A 12,008-nucleotide genomic window follows, 5' to 3' on the forward strand; every position below is an offset into this window, starting at 1 on the left:
GCACGCACACACATCTCGTTCACCATTTTTCTCCAGAATTCAATCCAACAGAAAGACAAAAAAACAGCATTATGTGAATTCCTCATCTTTTATTTTTCAAAATAATGGAATGAAGTTCTAATAATTTCATAAAGTTGTAATGAATGAATAAAGTTGCGCTCACTGAACTTTTGTTTCTGCTGGAAAAATCTATTGAACAATGATCACAACAGTTATTGACGAGTCAGTGATTTGAAGCACCACATTTTGTTGTTTTCTGAGCAGATTTTAGGTCAGGACAGCAGCGATAATTTGTTTTCGTCGTCGGCCGGCGGTGACATCATCCTGGAGCTCAGGTCATGACCTGATGACATCATAAACCTCCAGAACAACAAGACGCTAATAAAGATTTAACTGCAGTCCATAAAACACGACACATTAAAGCGTCTCACTGCGCTGCTCACACGTTTACTGTGCTCACTGTGTTTACTTTGTGTGTTTACAGTGTGTTTACTGTGTGTGTGTGTGTTTACTGTGTGTATCATGAGGACGGTTGGAGGCGCGGGGGCCGGTGGTCGCTGGCGGAGGCTGAAGTGGCGGGTGGAGGCGTGTGAGCGCACTCGGTAGCTCAGTGCTGCTGATGCGTGCGAAGCTACTGTCGCTCTGGATCAGTTCTGTCCTGCAGACGCTGCAGAGAGACGTGTGTGTGACTGGCCTCAGGTCAGATTTCCACAGCGGTTTGTTGCTGCGTGTGAAGGCTGCAGCCTGAAGCTGTGAGCTGCTCTCTGAAACACAAAGAAAACAACCAAAACGACACAACAAACGGCTTCTCTTCAGGAGGAAGCTGCTGCAGAAACAGGAAGTCCCGCCCAGCTTCCTGTCTGATTATCTCATATTATCACGTTAATCACCAGTTACTGGAGTCCAGGCAGGAACGAGCCTCCATGCACAGTCTTTATGTCAGTGGTTTCTCTGAGACAAACGTTGGTTATCAGGTCCGAATCAAAGTCAAGTCTCACAAAGTCCTTGTTTATTAAAGCTGGCACATCTTTTCTCTGGTCTGGATAAAATGAAGCCTTCATCACTGTGTTACACATTGCTAACGCTGCCTGGTGTCGCCTCAGTGGTTACGAAGCGTCTGCAGATCCACTTTATTCTGGTTTCTTCACAGTCCTGGACCTGGCAGCTCAGGTGGAGCCGCATACACAAACCACAGCCTGGCTGCCGCTCAGTCGCTGTGGTGAACAACAGAAACTCAACAGCACAAAGGATAAAAATGGATCCAGCCGGATATATGAGGTGGCACCGCCTGTGGAAACATGAAAGCTTTTACACGTTAACCCCCCTCCTCCACCCAAACCACACACATAAAAGAAAGTTCTCCTCCAGCCTGAGAGGACGGGGACGTTTACAGGTCCAGACTCTGCGTCTCCAGCCGACCGGCCTGCCTTTCATTTGGGGCTCAGAGGTGCCTGAGACGGGCTGGAAGTCACCGCCGCTTTCTGTGGGACGTGGCGTCGAGTCAGGCATGACGACGGCCTGGCAGACGCTCCGACAAACCAGCAGACGCTAATGGGCTGAAGTCTGCGCGGTGCGTTCAGGGGCGCTGTGCTGCCAGCAGGCTCTCAAAACGCTCCTTAAGAGAGGTCCAGGAGAAGGAGGAGGTGTCCACCTGAATAACAGAAGAGGAACATCACAGGGACGTCTCACTCTCCTCTGTCTTTGTATTCCTCCATGTGTTCTAACTAGCTTAAAGGTCCAGCGTGAAGGATTCAGCGGCACCTGGTGGTGAAGTTTCAGACTGCAACCAGCCGAACACCCCTCACCTCACCCTCCCCTTCCAAACTCAGCAGCAGCAGCTACTTTGAGTTAGCTTCCAGGTCCAGTTACCTTTGTTGGCATCAAAACAGAGTTAGCTACAAGCTCCAGTGAGCTTAGCGTTAGCTTCAAAGTGAGCTTTGTTTAACCTAGCTTAACACGCAGACTGGAACCAGAGGGAAACCGTTAGCCTTGCTACATCACAAGATGAAAATCCACTTTAGTACAACTCAAAACCACAACTACAAATTAACACTAAGCTAACTGGAGCTAAAAGCTAACTGGACCTGGAAGCTAACCTAAAGTTTACTGGAATTAGGCGCTGACCAAGCGAACTCCATGTAAAGGCTAACCTTACACTAACTTAATCCAGAAGCTAACACTAAGCTAACTGGAGCTAAAAGCTAGCTCAAAGCTTACTGGTCAAAACCTTTTACCGAGCAGGGTGGCTCCAATGAAAGACTCCAGGCCAGGTGAATTATGGGTAACGTAGGACCCAGGATGTGTCTGTGTCTGCTGCTCAGATGTGGACCACTGTGTTTTTGATGTGTGGATTTCAGTCGATTACCTTGACGACGTGTTTGCGAGCGACGTCCGGCCTCCTGCAGAGGGTCTGCAGCCGTTTGCAGAGCTGCTCGGGTGTGGAGTACAGATACTCTGCTGCATGAGAGAGCAGACGAGAAGAAGCTACAGCTCCACACTGAACACTGACAGACTGTCATAGTTCATTCACTTTGAAAATGTTTTCATTACCAGGGAATATTTCAGGATACACTAAAGCCTTTGGACACAGAGGATAACAGCCACAGTGAACTGCTTCTAACCTGGAAAACAGCATTAAAACACGTCAGACAGAGAATGAGATGTTCAGACTGATGTCACTCTCATGTCACTCGGTTAAATGTGAAGCTAGCAGCATTAGCGTAAACACGAGGAAGCCAGGCTCTGTCCAAAGACAACAAAACATCTAAAACTCAGATTATTTTGTACCCGTTTTGTAAATTGTTCATCATTCTGAGTATTGTTGTGTAATTTGAGGTGTTTTTCATATAGAGCCAAGTTATTTTGTTGTTTGCAATGTTGAAATGTGTTTTTATGAGCAGGGCTTCGTTGAGCTAACTTCTGTAAAACTATTCCACATTCACTTTTAGCAGTTTAGCACCTGCTATAGTTTAATCATACACTGTTAATATGCTAACAAGCTAATGATGACCTTCAACATGTCGCGTCATGCTAGCCACACTCTCTATGGATGATGACGTCTCTCACAGTCGGTCTGAAACAACTGTTGGATGATCACACGTTCATGCTCCCAACACTTTGGTTTCAGGCCAAACACCTGCAGAACTGATGACGTTGTGTTTACTGCTAGTCCGCTAATGTTAGCATGCTAGCAGGCTAAGCTAAGATGGTGAACATGTTAGCATGCTGAGGTTTGTCTCACAGAGCTGCTCACACAGCCATGGACTCTCTTTGTGGTGATTTTCTATTTTAACAGCAAAGACATGACAAAGAGGACGATCGTCCTGCAGCCCCACAACTGAGGAACAATTTCACCATTTGACTCAGAGGAGGATCCTCCTGGATCAGGATCAGGTTTCACTCATTCATTCAATGATTCACTTCTGTATTCAGAAGACAACGTACGTCAGCTGACATCTCTGTAAATGTGGCTAAAACGCATAAAAAGGGTCTTAAAAATGAGCAGATGTAGTGATTTGGTAGCGCTGAACTGATGTGAACCCAGCTGCCACAAATTTAAAATGCTTCTAGATTACTGATGAATCCTTAATAAGGTTTCAGTCTCACATCATTCATATTCACACGGCAGAGCTGACTAACTTATTTCATCCAAAACGTGATGAATAAAAACTGGTTTTGAAAATGAAGCGAGCTGAGTTCTGGTGTGAAGGTGTGAAGGTGTGAAGGTGTGAAGGTCCAGCTCCTGTGTGTCTCTGGTCTGGATTATTGAGGTCAGTTCAGTTCAGTGAGTAAATGTTATCAGACTTTTTATCTCAGATGTAATTATCTGAGCTTTCACTGGACTGAATGACTTCATTGTCACCGCAGGACACGAGCAGGCGTCTGCTCACACTGATGATCATAATTAATCAGATTAAACAATATTCAGTCATAATGAGGATGAAACTCTGAGCTGACACCAACAACGCTCAGCTGAGGGCCCTTCTATTGTTTCTGCTCTGACCTCAGACACGCTGTACATCACTACAGAGCAAACTGGTGCTTTTATTTTGATGATCTGGGCTGGTGCTTTTACTTTTTAATTACTGGAACTGGTGCTTTTATTCTATTTTGATGACCTGAGCTGGTGCTTTTATTTTGATGACCTGAGCTGGTGCTTTTATTTTGATGACCTGACATAAAGAAATGTGTCATATTAGTTGTTTCTACACACCTTTGCGTTCGCTGTGCGTCGGATTGTTTACGCTGTGTGTGTTTTGAACACGTCCCGTTCGTCTCGGACTTCCTGGACTGACTGACGTGACGCTGACTGAACTTCAGTCCAGAGCAGGTGAACTCATGACGCAGCTGCAGGACGCAGCTCAGACGACTCGACGGGGTCCTCGTGCGACCAGGACAAGATGACGCACACACGCACGTGAACACCAGGATTTTTCTTTAGAGCTGAATTATGACTGAATGAATTACGACTGAATGAATTATGGGTGGCGTGTTAACGGCGTGTTGATGTATCAGAGCACACGGGGCCAAACCGCCTGCTCTGTGACCACGTGACGTGTATTTAGCGTGTTACTCTCAGGGTATTTTCGAACACTGTGCTCTTTTCTCAGCTGAGATGAAAGCAGTCACATAAATGAGGTTTGTTTCAGGGGTGGGGGGGTGGGGGGGGCAGAGGGAGGCTGGTTCATGCGTTCACGTTTAGTCTTTAATATGGTCATAGTTTAAAATCTTAACACTGTATATACGGTCTATGGAAACGTGTGTGTTGTGTGAAATGATTTAGGGATTTAGACTGAGAGGATGTAAACGACTCTAAATGAAGACGTAGAAGAAGAACGTTCGGCCATGTTCTCCACATGATGGGAGCTCCTCGCTAATATTGATCCTTTTAAAGTCCACATTTCTACACGGAAACCTTCAGAAACAGACTGTGTGAGCAGCACAGGGCTGAGTATGAACAGAGCGCTGTGGGGGGGCCGAGGGTCCTGGTCCCTCCTGGTTTTGGATCAAAGACAAACACAAACATCAGCCCCCCCCGCCCCCTCGGGGACGACACTTCTCCTCTATGCCATAATTAGCTCCTGATTCATTATCACACAGGCAGCAGCGAGCCGTCGACTCTCATTACACAAATAATACTCAGGCTTTTATTCATTTACATCCCAGAAGCACAGACGTCACCGTGTCAGCGGCTAACGCTAACTGCTAACTGACCGAGATACTAATCAACTCCAATCACCTTCTTAAACTTTAATTCAACAAATCCACTGAGAAACACAACCAAAACCAAGCTGCTGTTAGCATAGCATGCTAACGTGCTCCTGTGCTAACTGTTAGCGTGATACCACGTGCAGCACAGTCGTCCTGATGCAGACACCTCTCGCACCAAGCCTGCTGCTGCAGCAGCACTGAACTACACTTTCTCTTCACTCAGTGCCTACATTTCATTTGTACTGCCACTTGACCTTCGTTTAGTCATTTCAGCCTTCCAAAATGTTTCCTCAGGAAATTTAGGCTTTTTCTACATAAAGCATTATTACCTAATTTCTATCTTCTTTTTGAATCCAGTTGCTTTTGTGTATTTACTGAAGTTGTCACAGGACTCTGGTGTGAGAGCTGAACTGTGGAGCTCAGATGTAAATAAACATCTCAGTGGGCTACAAACAGACCTCCCACATGAATCAGGTGAAGATCAGACGATCGGGACTGCAGGCTGACACCATCACTGAGCTGATTGATTGGTTGTGCTTCAGAGAACGGAGCATCTGATTGGTTGTTGTTGTTCAGCCTGCAGCTCAGATCCACCTGACTGAAAGTGTGATCAGAGATTCGGCTGCAGAGTTCAGGTGACTGAAGTCTGACTGAAGTCTGAGCTTCACATACAAACACACTGAGGGGCTGCTGGTCCTCACCGAGTCCACACCTGCAGGTCTCTGTCGGGCCCCTTTAAAGGAGACCTTGATCTGATGAGAACCTGAGTCAAGACAGAGTGAGGCACCACTCTGTTTGAAAGCACAGGTGAGATTAAAAGGGTGAACTGAGCTGAAATTCTCTAATGTTGACATGGACATGTCAATGAGGCTTTTTGTGCATTTTGAGAGGAAACTGGACGGAAACGTGTTCAGTGTTCAGTTTCCAACATTGTCAGTTAGAGGTTCAACCCATCCCCCGCTCTCTGTGCAGCACACTGCACAGCAGCCCTGCTGTTGGCTGTAAAAACAGAAGCATGTACGACTTACAACAGACTCATCGACACGAGAGCAGAGCTGCTGTGATATCCTTTGATTTACTCTAATTCTCAATATTTTAATATTTCTGCATGGAGGGAGAGCCAGCGGCATCTCATCAAGAAGTCCTGTTTTGTATGATGACAGTAAATCTGAGCTTCAAACCTCGAACTGAAAATTTGACTCGATCAGTATCACAGGAAACTGAATCTCTGTCTGACATTTTAGACACAAAATGTTTGATAGAAAAACTCAGTGACACACTGAAGGTCCAGCATGGAGGATTCAGTGGCCTCTAGTGGTCAGTTTGTAGATTGTAACGTTAGCTGCTAACATTAGTTAAATAACGTTTGCTGCTAACATTAATTAACTAATGTTTGCTGCTAATATTAATTAACATTTGCTGCTAACATTAATTAACTAACATTTGCTGCTAACATTAGTAACTAACATTTGCTGCTAACATCAGTTAACTAACATTTGCTGCTAACATTAGTAACTAACATTCGCTGTTAACCAATGTTCGCTGCCTACATTAGTTAACCAACGTTCACTGCTAACATTAGTAACTAACGTTTGCTGCTAACATTAGTCAACCAACATTTGCTGCTAATGTTAGCTCCTGATCAGAGTTTTTAGGGACATTTTGAGATTTCTTGGGCCATTCTTGCCTTTGACCCCATAGTTAAATTTCGATGCTGTATACCTGCATGCAGATGTGAAACTCGTTTTTGAAATGAAGACCATCAGTATAACCTGTTCAAAGGCATTGTCACGACAGAGTTAGCACACCAGCAGCTGATGACCAGCATTTGCTTTGAAAGCATGATGTTCACGCACCGTCTTTGATGGACATCTACAATCCAGGTGAACTGAACTCACATGGCGACTCCGAAGAACTCGTGTTTGGCGGTGGAGACGACCACATCAGCCTGACACAACACCTGTAGGTAATCGTCTTTACTGGACAGGAAACCCCAGTTCAGGATGTGACAGTCCAACAGACGTCTGGCCTCCAGAAAGACCTCTGCAGAATAACATCATTTTTTACAATAAATCACTTTATTTTACAAAAGAAAAAGGACCCAGGACGCATCCTGGAGGAGCTCCACGGGACATACGAGACATCAAGACGTCCTTTCAAAATCTGAGACACAATATGAGCAATCAATCATAAAGAAAATGAAAGACAAAGGTGAATCAAAGAGTAAAAGTCCTTCTGTGAACTGAGCTATGCTCTTCATGTCTTACTGTCCATTTAAAAATGTGTCCTTCCGTTACCGTTCCAGCATCAACTCAGAGAGACGAGGAAGAAAGAAATAAAGGAAATGAGCTAAAAACACATTTTTAAAAAAGCCTGACGGTAATGAATCTGGACATTTATGACACGGGCAGAAAGACAAACAGGTGAGGGGTGAAGATAATCAATACTCTGACCCTATTAACAAAATCAAAGTCGATTAAAATTGTCCTAATGTGATTGCCTTCCCAGCACTCATAAAGCTAATCACTAAATATGAAGCTGAATTTATGGTCAGTGTGTTTATGCAGCAGTAAAACTTTACGTCTCAATATCTCAGAGTGTGTTCATTAAGTTAAAACACACACACAGTCATTATAGCATCATCAGCTGATGATACACAGTGTGTTTTATCAATTAAAAAGTGTCCTCAGGCCTGAAGGCAGCGCTGACCTTTGACCTTCAGATAATCTCATAACACAGAAAATGATGGTTTACCTCCAGCCTGCAGTAAAACACAGAAACAGGACGAGTTTTAAAGGTGAAAGAAAAGTCAGACGACTTCTTCATCAAACTAATGTGATGAAGAAAACTCAGACGGAAGAACTTCAGTGATAGAGCAGTCTGCAGTACTGCTACTACACACATGTACACAGGACTACTGCATACTCTCATCTGTGATAAAGAAACAACATGTCTGACTCGTGATCTTTTCTTTTTCTTTTCATGATCTTTGATTTGACTCATTGACACCGAGTGAGTGCAGTCAGACCATCAGTTCGGCCGACACTGCTGATACTGATACTGCTAGTACTACTGCCACTGATACTGGTACTGGTACTGCTATTTGAAACCTGAAATTATGCCTTGTTTTTTTTTTGACGTTGTTACGTATGTTTCGTGTGTGTGTGTGTGTGTGTGTGTGTGTTACTCACACTGGGGACAAAACTCAAGTCCCCGTAATGGGCACCATTAAATTTAAGGGTAAAGACTGGGGTTAAGGTTAAGGTTAGGGCAAGCTCGGGGTAAGTTAAGTTAAGTAGTGGTGATGGTTCAGGTAAGTCTCCAGGAAACGAATGTAAGTCTTTGTAATGTTCCCAAAGATGATGTGAACACGATTCTGTGTGTGTGTGTGTGCGTGTGTGTGCGCGTGTGTGTTTACCTGGAGGATCAGTGAAAGTCTCTCCGAGCACCGACAGGTGAAAGTGGAGTCCTCGCTCCTTCAGTTTGATCAGAGTGGAGAAGAAGAGCTCAGGGTTTTTATCGTGTTCCCTTCAAACAAACAAACAAACACAAAACACTCAGAGTCAGTCTGATCTGAGGAGGAGGAGGAGGAGGAGGAGGAGGAGGAGGAGGACGAGGAGGAGGAGGAGGAGGAGGAGGAGGAGGAGGAGGAGGACGAGGAGGACGAGGACGAGGAGGAGGAGGAGGAGGAGGAGGAGGACGAGGACGAGGAGGACGAGGAGGAGGAGGAGGAGGAGGACGAGGACGAGGAGGACGAGGAGGAGGAGGAGGAGGAGGAGGAGGAGGAGGAGGACGAGGAGGACGAGGAGGAGGAGGAGGAGGACGAGGACGAGGACGAGGAGGAGGAGGACGAGGAGGAGGAGGAGGAGGAGGACGAGGAGGAGGACGAGGACGAGGACGAGGACGAGGACGAGGAGGAGGAGGAGGAGGAGGAGGAGGAGGAGGAGGACGAGGAGGAGGACGAGGACGAGGACGAGGACGAGGACGAGGAGGAGGAGGAGGAGGAGGAGGACGAGGACGAGGAGGAGGACGAGGAGGAGGAGGAGGACGAGGACGAGGACGAGGACGAGGAGGAGGAGGAGGAGGAGGACGAGGACGAGGACGAGGACGAGGAGGAGGAGGAGGAGGACGAGGACGAGGACGAGGAGGAGGAGGAGGAGGACGAGGAGGAGGAGGAGGAGGAGGAGGACGAGGAGGAGGAGGAGGAGGAGGAGGACGAGGACGAGGACGAGGACGAGGAGGAGGAGGAGGAGGACGAGGAGGAGGAGGAGGAGGAGGAGGAGGACGAGGACGAGGACGAGGACGAGGAGGAGGAGGAGGAGGACGAGGAGGAGGAGGAGGAGGACCCAACCTGGACTCAGCTGGTTCAGATCAAGCACCTTTTAAACAGAGTTCAGAGGTTCACCTTCACTCAGTTCTGTACCAGCAGGCTTTTAATGTGAAAAACCTACAGGAAGCGCTGTTGCTGAGCTTCACTTGTCGGTGAACACAGTGGAATCAGACTGGAAATGAAATGTGTGTTTCTGTCTGACACGATGACAGAAGCAAAGACGACAAAGCCTCTCCCGGTGAGCGGCTGGTCACAGGTCAGTTTGGACCTGCTTCTGTTGTTTTCTGTCATTTCTTTTATTGTTTTTTATTCCCTTTTTTCTCTTAAATTGTTCTTTTTTTACTGGTCTGGAACTCAAATGAAGTTCCAGGACTTGACGTTTTAGTATCTGTGTGCGTCGTGTGGTGGCTGACTCTGGATCAGCTGCCGGCGGTCTGAAACAGCAGTGCCGTCGGCCATGAACGCTGCTGAGTGTGAAGGTCAAACAGCAGCGTTTCCTGAGGTGACGTCTCGCTGAGCAGATTATTTCTTCTCAGCCTCTCGTTTCCCCGCGGACACAAAGATAATTCCCTCATTTCCACAAAACCTTTTTAACTCTTCTGTGAGCGACGACTCCTCCACTCCCCCGGTGCTGATACAGGAGGACAAAGAGCGACCCAACAACAGATAACGCACCTCCCCCCCCCCGCTCCTCTGAGGGGAGGCCTCAGTGTTAATTACTGTGTGAGGATCTCATTCAGCAGCACAGGAAACACTGGATCAACTCACAGTGATGAATGTGCTCACACTGGAATCTGAACAATCAATCGATGTCACAAATGAATCCACGTTTGCCACCACAGAGGAGGACGGCTGATTCAGACCTCCTCACAAACCGACGCATCTATCTGCTAACGTTCACGAGTTCATCTGCTAACGTTCACGAGCTCATCTGCTAACGTTAAAGTTCACGAGTTCATCTGCTGACGTTCACAAGTTCATCAGTGAACGTTCACGAGTTCATCAGCGCTAACGTTCACGAGCTCATCTGCTAACGTTCACGAGTTCATCTGCTAACGTTCACGAGTTCATCTGCTAACGTTCATGAGCTCATCAGTGAATGTTCACGAGTTCATCACGAATGTTCACAAGCTCATCTGCTAACGTTAAAGTTCACGAGTTCATCTGCTGACGTTCACAAGTTCATCAGCGAACGCTCACGAGTTCATCGGCACTTACGTTCACAAGTTCATCTGTTAACGTTAACGATTTCATCAGCTAACGTTCACGAGTTCGTATGCTAACGTTAACGTTCACAAATTCAACTGCTAATGTTCATGAGTTCGTCTGCTAACGTTCACATTCATGAGTTCATCAGCTAACATTCACGAGTTCATCTGCCTCATGTGACCACGTTTCTGTTTTAAAAAGCAGAGCGCAGAGGCAGGACTGAGCATGCTCAGTGGAGAGCAGAGAGCTCGTTAATATTCGGACTCCTTCACATGTTGAACGCAAGAGGTGCTTTTGAAAATTCAGATATTATTCACTGACGTTCACAATGAGTGTGAAAACCTCAAACTGAAGGAGTCCTCGTTAGCAGACTGAACATCTCTTTAAAACACACCTTACTGTCCAAAGGTTGATCTCAGGTACAGCTGTCAGCTGACTCTTCAGAAACTCTTTGGACTTGAAAGTGAAAAGAAGTTTAGTTCAGAGCTGTTCTTCTTCTGGCTGAAAGATGAACAGACTTTTCCTTTTCCGCTTGCAGTCACGTGTCATCACTTCATACTCTGAGTTCAGTCTGTTGACATCATAGAGAATTCAAAGCACTTTCAAAGTGCAGCTGCGTTTCAGTCACCGGATGAACGATGCGTTCAGGACGCTTCAGGAAAGGCACCATGTCCACTACCAACGGTCACAGAGGAGCCCTGATTGGCTCTCACACAGACAGACGGCGAATAACCACCGCTGCCATTAATGAATCACCTGCTAGTTACTGTCTCGATAGACCAGGAGGAGTGAAAATGTGCATCGTATTGGATCAGAGTCACAAAAAAAGTGACAGAAACGACAAACTGATTTTTGAAACAGTGATGAAGCTTCAGGTCTTCACACAGGTGGACTGTGATGGTGAGCAGGTGATTGCAGCAGAGGTGTTCAGCAGAGATTACATGTGACTCAGGCACTTATGAGATTAAAAGTATTCCAGACTCCATACGAAAAAACCTGGAAAATAAGAGCGTTGTGTTTTCTGCTGTTTCAATCAGGACGTCAATCCTCTGATCCTGATCAACATAAAGCTCTCACACACAGATTTAACCCCCCACCGGTGCAGCAGCATCTTCACCTGGAACAGCTGTTAACCCCCCCCCCCAGCAGCAATAAGACGGAGCTGTAATCTGAGGATCGGGGCCACACACAGATTAAAACAAACAGACGAGAAGCTTCAATCACAGATTAACAGAAATCCTCATTTCCAGCAGAATAA

General features: G+C 46.3%; 1 protein-coding gene across 3 annotated transcripts in view; it reads right to left on the reverse strand.

Annotated features, from left to right (window-relative positions):
• Window positions 1-314: 314 nt before the first annotated feature.
• Window positions 315-12,008, reverse strand: part of gtdc1 (glycosyltransferase-like domain containing 1) — a 37,502-nt gene continuing 25,808 nt past the window's right edge. The window contains exons 7-11 of one of the 3 annotated variants that reach the window (XM_070976373.1): window positions 8,630-8,739; window positions 7,110-7,254; window positions 2,551-2,621; window positions 2,366-2,454; window positions 315-1,651 (exon numbers count right to left, since the gene is read on the reverse strand). In XM_070976373.1, the coding sequence (XP_070832474.1) occupies window positions 1,577-1,651; window positions 2,366-2,454; window positions 2,551-2,621; window positions 7,110-7,254; window positions 8,630-8,739 (490 nt within the window). In that variant the 3' untranslated portion in view covers window positions 315-1,576. Of the gene's footprint in view, window positions 1,652-2,365; window positions 2,458-2,550; window positions 2,622-7,109; window positions 7,255-8,629; window positions 8,740-12,008 lie in introns of all 3 variants that reach the window. The other 2 variants (XM_070976371.1, XM_070976374.1) reach the window with 2 other exon arrangements.

This window comes from Chaetodon trifascialis, chromosome 12 (genome assembly GCF_039877785.1).
Source record: "Chaetodon trifascialis isolate fChaTrf1 chromosome 12, fChaTrf1.hap1, whole genome shotgun sequence".
NCBI lineage: Eukaryota > Metazoa > Chordata > Actinopteri > Chaetodontiformes > Chaetodontidae > Chaetodon > Chaetodon trifascialis.